This window comes from Arachis duranensis, unplaced genomic scaffold, assembly GCF_000817695.3.
Source record: "Arachis duranensis cultivar V14167 unplaced genomic scaffold, aradu.V14167.gnm2.J7QH unplaced_Scaffold_232525, whole genome shotgun sequence".
Classification (NCBI taxonomy): Eukaryota; Viridiplantae; Streptophyta; class Magnoliopsida; order Fabales; family Fabaceae; genus Arachis; species Arachis duranensis.
The window spans coordinates 550768-560913 of record NW_026264851.1 but is presented as its reverse complement, the minus strand read 5'-3'; the positions used below and the strand labels follow the sequence as shown (position 1 = coordinate 560913).

Sequence of the window (10146 nt, the reverse complement as noted above, 5' to 3'; positions counted from 1 at the left end):
AATAAAAGTAAACATCATAAATTGTAAGAATTAAAGGAAGCTATAACTAATCAAAGTAAGAAATCAAATATAGAAATCAAGGTAAACATTAAAAGATATGGAAATCATAAATTGCATTGAAAGAAAATGAAGATCTACATAATAGTTCATAAACTAAAATTAACAATATAAAGGGACTACAAGAGAAGTAAAATGCTAGAACAAATAAAAGTAAAGAAAAACTAAAGTAAAGGAGAAATGAGATCTAGATCTAAAAGGAAGAAAACTAAGAACCCTAATCTAGAGAGAGGAGAGAGTCCTTCTCTCTAGAATTCTACATCTCTCTCTAAAACTAAAGTGTATGAATGATTCCTCCCTTGACCCCCCTTCAATTCTGCAAGTAATAGCCTCAGAAATGAGTTGGATTTGGGTCTGGGAAGCTCAGAAATCGCCCCCAGCATTTTCACTTTAATGAGTTCACGTGCGAGCTACGACGCTACACATGGGTCACGCGTATGCGTCGTTGGACATTTTCTTCTCATGCGTACGTGTCGTGTCACGTGTACGCGTCGCCATGCGACTTCACATTCACGCGTGCGCGTCTGTCATGCACGCGCGTCGATGCATGCCTTCTAAATCCTTGATTTTTCATGAATTCTTCACTTTGTATGCTTTTCTCTTCACTTCTTTGAAGTCAAAGGTGAATTAAAATTAGCTGATTAAAGGCCTAAAAAGCATGTTTTCACTCTTAAGCACAAATTAGGAGAAAGTCATGAAATCATGCTATTTCATTGAATAAATGTGAAAAAAGTTGATAAAATTCTCTAAATTAGGTACAAGATAAACTCTAAAAAATGGGATTTATCAACGTGCCATATGCATCATCGGTGGCGAGTATCTGGAAGGACATTCCTAATAGCACCAAACATGGATTTGCACTGGTCCGTGATGATGGCCTGTGGGGGGATCCCATGCACCTTAACTATTGCTTAAAGACTCACTCAAAGCTACGAATTTTCTCATTTTCTAGCAAAGCGCATCCGAGCAGCGTGCACTTGCCGTAATGGTTGACACCAACAAAAGATGCAAATGGAAGTCCGTGCCTGTAATAAATTTCGCCAAAATTAACAAAAGCATGCTAAATGTGAAAATAATTAAATCTTTGAATAGAGGCAAAACACATAACATACTTGTTTCTACTGTACGTTGTATCAAACGATTCTACGTCACCATAATATTCATAAGACGCCCTACATCTTGCATCTACCCAGAGCACACTTTTAAATTTGTTAGTTTTATCTACATCAACTGCATAAAAGAAATTCAGGTTGATATCTTTCATTCGCATGAAATAGCTAATCATTTCCTTCACATATGCGTTTCCATCAGCACAACGCAGATTGCTCGTAATGTAGTTCCTCACGTCCTTTTCTGAGTAACCCAAATTCAACGAGCCACCAACCTCATTCGTCAGTGCGAGATAAGTCTTGTTGGGCCGTATGCCAGCCTCATCGTTGTTCTGAATCACACACTTGGCATGCATGGTCAGTTTTCTGTACTCAGTGTAATGCACAGCTTGCTTGGCAGAACACGGATAAGTGTTCTTCAGTTTTAATTTGGACACCATCCAATTATCCTTCTTCCTATCAAGTATCATGTACATCCTTGCTTTGCATCTGGCTGTTATTATTCTCTTTATCCGAGTTGCTACCTTCACTCGAGATTCCCGATAACCTTCATGACTACAGTGTAACAATTGGTTAATGGGTATCTTTGATTCCTTTCTGGTCTTGTCAAAGTTAGTATTTCTAATCCTAGTCACGAAGCTAACTTTTTCTACATAATTAGAATAAAACTCTTGTGCCCGCTGCAAGGAAACAACTCTCAATCCTACGTACAGGATTTCTTCTATTGGAATTTCAGTGTGATCGGATAACTGCAAAGACATTCAGAAAAAATATCATTCAACACAAAAAGTACTCAACTAATTAATTTTCAATACCTCGCTTCTTTATTCAGCAAAATAAAGAATACTTCACACCTCATGATTCACTGCCATTACATCGTCCTCTAATTGAACAACGTTTATAGATCTTTCCCCTGAAATTCATAACCAAGGACATATCAACAAAAGACATAACCATCCACCGTTAGACACTTGCGAACACTCTTCCAACAACCACTTATCCATTGATATTACCAACTAATAAACAATTGAAACTAAACTGGTATAGAACAAACATTAATCAAAGTTGTAAACATCAATTAAACATGGTGACCAAACAGAATAATAAATCACATGAAAATGTAGCACTATTCTAGCATAGTTGAAAGAAAGATTATCCACACCATTCCTAATTAAACAAATGAAATCACAATCCTTTCAACAAAACTTATTGCTGTTAATAACTCAACAACAAACTAAAAAAAAAGTTACAAATAAACATAACCAAATATATTACTACCACACAAAGTACTTTGTTCACATGTTGTGTGTCATCTTCACTAAGCGACGGAACATTAACGTTGCAAGAATTATAATGATCACTATCATCATATATAGTGATGTACAATGCTTCTTCACAAATTGCTTGGTCCATCGACATTATGTGGTCCTCTTGCATTCAACGAAAACACATTTACCTTACCGAATATGATTGAGGAGAAGAGGGTTGCGTGACACCTTCAAACACTCACGTCGCAGTTCTCTTCCACGGGAACGGTGGTTGGTCCACTTGACTTCAATGAAAACACATATACCTTACCGAAGATGGTTGCGTGACACCTTGTACCACTGACGTCACACTTCTCTTCAACGGGCCTGGTGGTGCGACAAGGTGGGATTCGAGTGATGGCACAATCACCGTATAAGGGTAATGACAGCGTACCAGTGACCTGAACAGTTCCACGAAAGAAAAGCGGGATTTGGATGTAGGCGCAGTCACCGTTGATGGGTAATGTCAGCGTTCCAGTGACTTGAAAAGTTTTACGAAAGAGAAGTGGACTTCGGGTGAAGGCACAGTCACCATCGATGGAACAAATGGCGATGTCCCTGTGAATTGAAAAGCACCACGAAAGAAACGCTTCCAGCGAGAAGAATGAGGATACAGTTTGTGTGATGGTATGCCCTGCTCCTGTAGAAGAATGAGGATACAGTTTGTGTGACGGTATGTCCTACCCCTGTGTTCGTAATTGGCGTGAAAGTCTCATGCTAGGTTGATACGTTACCGATCCTTGTTATTTCAAATTGCATTGTACTGACCCACTAAATCTTTAATTTACATAACAACTTATAATTAATTAATTTTAATTAGTGTTGTTAATAGTTGACCGATATAATTCTTGGCACCTTATCCTTTTCCAAGTGATAATATTCGGATGGATAGAAATTTTGTGTGTGTACTTCTTGTAAGTTTTCAGCGGAACAGAGAAAGGTACTTTCTTTTACGGAGAGGGTCCTTACTTAGGGCTTTTGGCCCCTATGATGATAAAAAAGAAAAGAGAGTCCTTACTTGCTTTCCACGAGCCATGACAATATATTAATTAAATAGTTTATATCGATGCTTAACGTGGCTAATAATTAAATGTATATGAAGAAAATGCGGTGGTTTTGACATGTTAAAAACCGAGTTATCATCATGCCATAGCATTCAACAGATTATAGTTCATTAGATAGCTTTATACAAACACAAGTTGTAAAGTCATTTATTTTGTATACGATGGCAAACTTGATTAGCCAGTTGAAAAATGAAAACTCGCATACGATTGCATACTTTCAAACCTTCTATATATACACACATATCATATTTCCTTTGGTTCTCTGTAACATGTTCCTGATCGAATAGACCAAATATATTTCAGGTATTACGCAATCTCCCACTACCAATAGACTGTTCAAACAAAAGGATGTTGGTCATAGTCGGTGACAAATACATACATACATGAGTGGTAATATATTTGTAGATTTTCTTTTCGTTCATATATAAAATACACGAGTTATTAAATAAATGACACATAAAATTAATGGAAAAAATGAAAGATATAAATACTAAAATAGATAATTATAAATTGGTTTTTATATTATACTAATTATAGATATAGCTACTATCAAAGGTTTGGAATCATTCACACATGATCCATATATATGGTCAAAAGTCCACAACTGGCTAAAGTTGTGTCCTCATGACGCCTAAATAAATTTACATATTCAAATAAATGAATAATAACATGGACACACGTCCATGGCTTTGAAGTTTGAATGTTTCTAACTTATTTTATTTTCAATATAAAGACCATATAATATAATAACAAGATATTGGTATTTTTATATGGTGGAAGGTTGCCGCGTTTGGGTTGGGTGGGCGGTGGGTAAAATGGTAAATGGAAGAGAGAAGAAAGAAAAGAATGGCGCGTAATATAAGAGGATCCGTCAAAGATAATCCATGGAACGCCACGTGTCAATATCGCAGTGATTGAGGACCAAAGGTAAGGTTAGCTGCTGACTCCATCTTTCAGAATGCTCTCGTTTGGTTTCTTCGATAAAGTAAATAATAATAATAATAATAATTAAAAAAAGAGAAACAAAACATAAAGCAAAGAGAAAGCGTAACACCTACACCCACACCCACACCTCACTTCAGTCCACGCCAGAATAACAATCTCTCTCTCTCTCTCTCTCTCTCTCTCTCGGTGGAAGCAGCTAGGGTTTCTCTTTCTTGCATCTCGATTTAGCAGCATCGGCATCCAATAATCTTGCTCGAAATTTATGGAGGTAACACCATATTAGATTTTTCCCGATTTCCCTGATTATTCGGTTGCAAACAAAAAGGAGAACATTTGTTACTTGTCTTAACAACTTTACTGTTTAGAATTCAGCTCCGATCCTCAATTTGATTCGATTACTCCTGAGGATTATTTGATTCGTTTGAATTTGAGATTGCTATGTTGTGTGCTGGTGCGGTTGCTTATTCGTAGTTCTTATCCGATGTTTAATCTGTTTTGAGGGAGGCGGGAGCTTTGTGTTTCATACATTTTTTTTATTAGTTGTGTTCTGATTTTGGGGATATTTTGGATGGTGTTGTTTTGTAGGGATCCCCTGGGATTGAAGATAGCAGCAAGTCTGAGGCGCATTTGACTTCAGCTGCTGCTTTTGTGGAGGGTGGAATTCAGGATGCTTGTGACGATGCTTGCAGCATCTGTCTTGAAGCCTTCTGTGACAGTGATCCTTCCACCGTATGACTCTAATTTTTTTTAATCACGTTCATTTCTTTGGATGACTGTTGTTTGACTCTTTTGATCATGCTGGTTTCTTTCACCCTTCCTGCAGGTGACAAGTTGCAAGCATGAGTTTCATTTTCAGTGCATTCTGGAATGGTATTGTTCTTTGGCTTTCTCTGTTAACTGTTTAGTCCTGTATTTTTGACCTGGTCAGGACTGTACAGTATCTGTGACGATGAATTTTTTACTGAAATATTATTGTTGTATCCTGATGCTACCCCATACAGGATATAGGCATATAGCTGCTGCGATGTTTTCATATAAGCCAATGTGGTTCCTTGAAGTGATGAATCTAAGACTATAGGTTTAGTTTTCTATTCTCTCTTATGCTTCAGTGGCACACAAAGAAGGACTAGTGGACTACTTAGACAATCTATTTACAAGTGTGTGTCTACTTTGATTTTGAGGGCAAACAAACAGGGTTTGCATGACTGACACCTTAAGATAATGCCCAACTCAAGACAATTTATCACTACCAGCTAAAAGAGGAAGTATTAAGGATTTCATACATGGGATTGAAATTCTTAAACGTTGAGTATACAAATGATTCTCAGGGCTTATAGCATTGGCTCATGACATATTGTCATGCCCATTCAGTATTTTCCTTGTAGTCATGAAGTTTTCTTTCTGTCAATAGATAGTATTGTTTCATCTTGTTTGTGTTGTTCAAGGGTCTCTGAATATCAAATGTGGTGCCCAACAAACTCTATAAACCATAAATCAGTTTGGCCCAAACTCAAGCTTACTACATTGGCCTAACAAATATGTATTTTTAACATAGTTCTAACTTTCATTAATATTGAGGGAATGGTATCAGGAATTTATTAGTCTCATTTTCAGAATCAAATTTTAAATTCTCACATACATGGCAGTTGGTACTCATCCAACCGTATGGGAAAGGTTTCATTGTTTTATTGTTGTTGCTTACACTTTCTCCTCACGTACTGTTCCCTTCTCCATGAAGCCTTACCTTACTTTTCCACCCAAGTAAAATGTGTATCAAGTAAAATTTTCTGGAAAATCTTCCAATCAGTTTTTGACGAGTTAAAGTTGCACGTATTCTATACCATTGATATACGTAGTGAATACCAAACATTGTCTGAAGCTTTTGGCAATGTTAGCAAGGTTTCATTTTGACCTGGATTTCAATCTTTAGGTGTCAGAGAAGCTCCCAGTGTCCCATGTGTTGGCAACCCATCAGTCTCAAAGATCCATCCAGGTTTTCAGTTTCCTCCTTTTTTATTTTTTTCCTTTTTGGTTGTTTATTTTGTCACTGGTTTCGAATTATTATTTCTTTTGAAGATATATTTATGTATTCTGGTTTGATTTTGCAGCCAGGAACTTCTTGAGGCTGTGGAAAGAGAGAGGAACTTTAGGTTAAATCCACCTAGAAATGCCACAATATTTCATCATCCAACTCTGGGGGATTTTGAGTTACAACATGTCTGTGGTTTACCTATTTTAATTTGCAACCATATCTGTTATCATATCTTATGCATTGTGTCATTGTTATGTCTTCATGCAGTTGCCAGTTGGAGCAAATGATGCTGATCTTGAGGAGCATATAATCCAACACTTGGCTGCTGCTGCTGCAATGGGCCGAGCACGTCACATTGCAAGAAGGGAAGGCCAGAGAAACAGGTCATCAGCTCAAGGTCGCCCTCATTTTTTGGTATGGTCGACCCATCCCAATTCTCCTCCTGTCGCTCCTGCTTCTTCTTCTCCTACTCACAGCCAGAGGGGGGATGGTGAACAAACACCTGCAGTTGCTTTTGCCACTCTTTCTCCAGCTCCTGCAACTGGAGAAGAATCACCACAGCTTACTTCAGTTCCTCCTGTTCTAGCTGAACAGGTTTCTGCTTCAGGATCTGGGTCTGCTGTACACAGCATTGATCATCAGGGATCATCTAACAATAGGTAACTGCAACACTTCATATTGAATTTCAAAATCATACTAAATGCTTTTTAATTTCTCAGTTACATGCATTTCTAGATTTAGATGTTCTTAACACATAACCGATACTTAAAACAGGAGATCTCCTAGCCAGTCTTCTCCAAGTAGTCAGGATAGAGCGGGGCCATCGGAATTACAGTCCTTTTCAGAATCCCTGAAATCTAAATTAAATGCTGTGTCGTCAAGGTATAAGATAAAGCTACCATTATATGTAGCATGTTAATATAATTGGAGTTCTCCCGTTGCACTGCAAACTTTAATTTCTACCCTCCTTTCAGATACAAGGAGTCAATTTCCAAGAGCACAAAAGGGTGGAAGGAGAGATGGTTCTCTCGTAATACTTCTATGTCTGATATTGGATCTGAAGTCAGACGAGAAGTTAATGCTGGGATTGCAACCGTGTCACGAATGATGGAACGCCTGGAAACTAGAGACAGTAACAGAAGTAATAGCAATACCAATAGCAATACTGCACCAAGTAATTTGGAGCATGGTTCAGGTCAGGGATCAAGTGATCAGCTTTTAACAGAAACTGAAGGGAGTCAACTGAGAGACACCAACACAAAAACATCTTGTGCTGCAGGTTCTAGTTCTAGTTAAGCATATAGAAGAAATTGCATCAACTCAGATTTGTTTTGTCCAAAAGGTAAAATCTTTAATTTCATTGGAGGTTATGAAATTGCATGGATGTGGTGCGTTGCCTATTAAGCAAAGCGGCCTGCACAAGATAACCAACGAATTGTGTTATTGGACAAAAATAAGAACAAAACAAAGGCGGCAGTGGTCTCTTTTGTCTAAAACTTAGGAACCTATATATATGATGTATATTCACCTTGTAAACTTAATATTTACAAATATCTCAGATAACCTTTCCATAAATATCTGTGTTTCTTAAAATTCTCAATATATAAATCATCGTTCTCCAACACGGCAATAGTTGAATGATGACATGTTGGGATTCAACAATTTGTGGTGCTTCATTGCAATTAGGGGAGGTGAGATGAGATGCTCATTTTATTTTGATGATGCCTATTTAGTTGGTTCTTATCGGATGAACATCATCCTGACCTTGAATTGACCGTCTTTTTTCTTAAACTTTATTAATCACGAGTATTTTCTGATGTGTTTGATAGGGAAACTTTCAACCTGTCATTAGAACTTGCCTAATTGGATTAATGAATTGAGTGGATCAAAACTTGATATTATGTATGTAATCCCATCCAAATAGTTCACTGACTTCCTTTTTCTTCTATAATAATGGTTGAGTATCTGTTAATGAAGTTATCCAAATCATTCATTAGTTGTTGCAAGTCATAAAATCACGAAAGTCTGCGTAGTTGGTATTCAGTTTATCTATATATAATCAATTAATCATATATTCTAAGCATTCCATTAGGAACCAATCCACAGATATTCTCGCAAGACACAGAAGCTACGCATTACGCAAAGAATCGCCTCCAATTATATAGGCTCTCTTTTCCCTAGTTTCTTCATGAACATACCCATTTCAAAACCAATTTGAAGCGTCCATTGAATAATGAGAAGGAAAACAAATAACCAATGACACCGATTTCAGAGTCCTGACGATATCTTTAATCTTTTTTCTCATAGCAAAGTCGTGTGGGAGTACATTTGATAGGGTCACAAATTTATTTTTTTTATGTTTTGGTCATGGGGTTACAATTTATTTACACTTCTATAATTGTGCTCTGAATGGGTTCTATGATATATCTTCGTACCTTTAAATTATATAGTAATGAAAGATTTTTAAGTGTACCGTCATATTGGTGTATCAGTGATTTTTAACCGTTGATCTTAATTATATATACTATATATATTTTTATAATTAAAATTAACGGTTAAAAATCACTGAAACAACTGTAACAACTGTATGACGGTACATTTGAAAATTTTTCTATATTAATATTTTTATTTTCTTATTGACATTGTTTATAACAAATTTCAAGTGCCAACTACCAAAATACAATGCTCTGAATCCCGGATGTGTTACACTTAGATTTAGAGGCACCGACAATTTTGTAAGAGTGGCGACAAGATGTCAGATAGAGTTGCCAATTCACGCGCCAGAAAGGAAGAGTTTTAAAGTCATAAACGGTGCGCTCGGAACCTGTCTCAACCTGAGCTGTGTGAGGAACATACCCACATAATAACAAAACCAAACATTGATTATTGTGTGACCAAATTCATAGTTAATTCTCCCACACATTCGCTGTACTGATTACACAAAACACCGAATGTGTAATCACTTGGCAATTAATTGTCATTCATATCATTTAATAAGATTTAATATGAGCTTAAAGAGTGGCAATTCATGAAATTAAGCAGTCTGGTTAACAAATATAACATCCACGGCAGTAAATAATGCATGCATTTCTTTGCTTAGTGATTAATTAAATGTTACTAAAACAGTAAAACCTTTTTCGGATTCACTTTGCTTTCACTTTTATAAAAATAAAGCTAAGAAACCTAAAGAGAGAACAATTGGTATTGAACTATTGGTTCTTCTATTCATCCGATTTGTGCATCACATTATCATTATTATTATTATTAGTAGGATTTTGCTAACATGTATCCTAAAAGTATATGACAAATTTATTATTAATTTAAAAAATTTTAAATATATAAAATAAATATATTAAAAATTTAAAATTTTTAATATTTTTAATAAAAAATTTAAATTATAAAAATTTAACATATACCCAAAATAGATAAACTCATATTATTGCTATTATTATTGTTACGGTAGGTAACCGGAGATTAATACGACGGATGGCGTTTGGCGGCCCAAGTGTGCGATGGATGAGAACTCCGGGTAGGTACGCAGCTCGGGAGGTTCCGTCCGACTTGTGCTCGCGTGTGAATGGGGGGTGGTACCTGCAAAGACACTCCGATGCCTAAGTTAGCAAGGGTGTAAG

General features: G+C 36.5%; 2 protein-coding genes across 2 annotated transcripts; one reads left to right on the top strand and one right to left on the bottom strand.

The window, feature by feature from the left end:
- Positions 1 to 976: 976 nt before the first annotated feature.
- Positions 977 to 2585, bottom strand: LOC127744098 (protein FAR1-RELATED SEQUENCE 5-like). Its single transcript, XM_052256371.1, has 5 exons — positions 2457 to 2585; positions 2180 to 2204; positions 2021 to 2079; positions 1170 to 1915; positions 977 to 1082 (listed from the first exon to the last, which is right to left on the bottom strand). The coding sequence occupies exons 1-5, from the start codon at positions 2583 to 2585 to the stop codon at positions 977 to 979; spliced, it is 1065 nt and encodes a 354-aa protein (XP_052112331.1).
- A 1998-nt stretch (positions 2586 to 4583) lies between these two features.
- Positions 4584 to 8136, top strand: LOC107462044 (E3 ubiquitin-protein ligase RHF2A). Its single transcript, XM_016080599.3, has 8 exons — positions 4584 to 4750; positions 5068 to 5211; positions 5306 to 5352; positions 6413 to 6475; positions 6591 to 6699; positions 6782 to 7173; positions 7289 to 7396; positions 7489 to 8136. The coding sequence occupies exons 1-8, from the start codon at positions 4745 to 4747 to the stop codon at positions 7808 to 7810; spliced, it is 1191 nt and encodes a 396-aa protein (XP_015936085.1). The 5' UTR covers positions 4584 to 4744; the 3' UTR covers positions 7811 to 8136.
- The last annotated feature ends 2010 nt before the right edge of the window (positions 8137 to 10146 follow it).

Excerpts from the sequence above, each read along its gene's own strand:
- LOC127744098 (XM_052256371.1), bottom strand. The coding sequence starts at position 2,585 with ATGTCGATGGACCAAGCAATTTGTGAAGAAGCATTGTACATCACTATA. Across the intron at positions 2,080-2,179 it reads TTTCAATTGTTTATTAGTTG|GGGAAAGATCTATAAACGTT; the intron begins GTAATATCAATG and ends TATGAATTTCAG. Across the intron at positions 1,083-1,169 it reads ACAACGTACAGTAGAAACAA|GCACGGACTTCCATTTGCAT; the intron begins GTATGTTATGTG and ends AATTTATTACAG.
- LOC107462044 (XM_016080599.3), top strand. Across the intron at positions 5,353-6,412 it reads TTTCAGTGCATTCTGGAATG|GTGTCAGAGAAGCTCCCAGT; the intron begins GTATTGTTCTTT and ends TTCAATCTTTAG. Across the intron at positions 7,397-7,488 it reads TTAAATGCTGTGTCGTCAAG|ATACAAGGAGTCAATTTCCA; the intron begins GTATAAGATAAA and ends CCCTCCTTTCAG.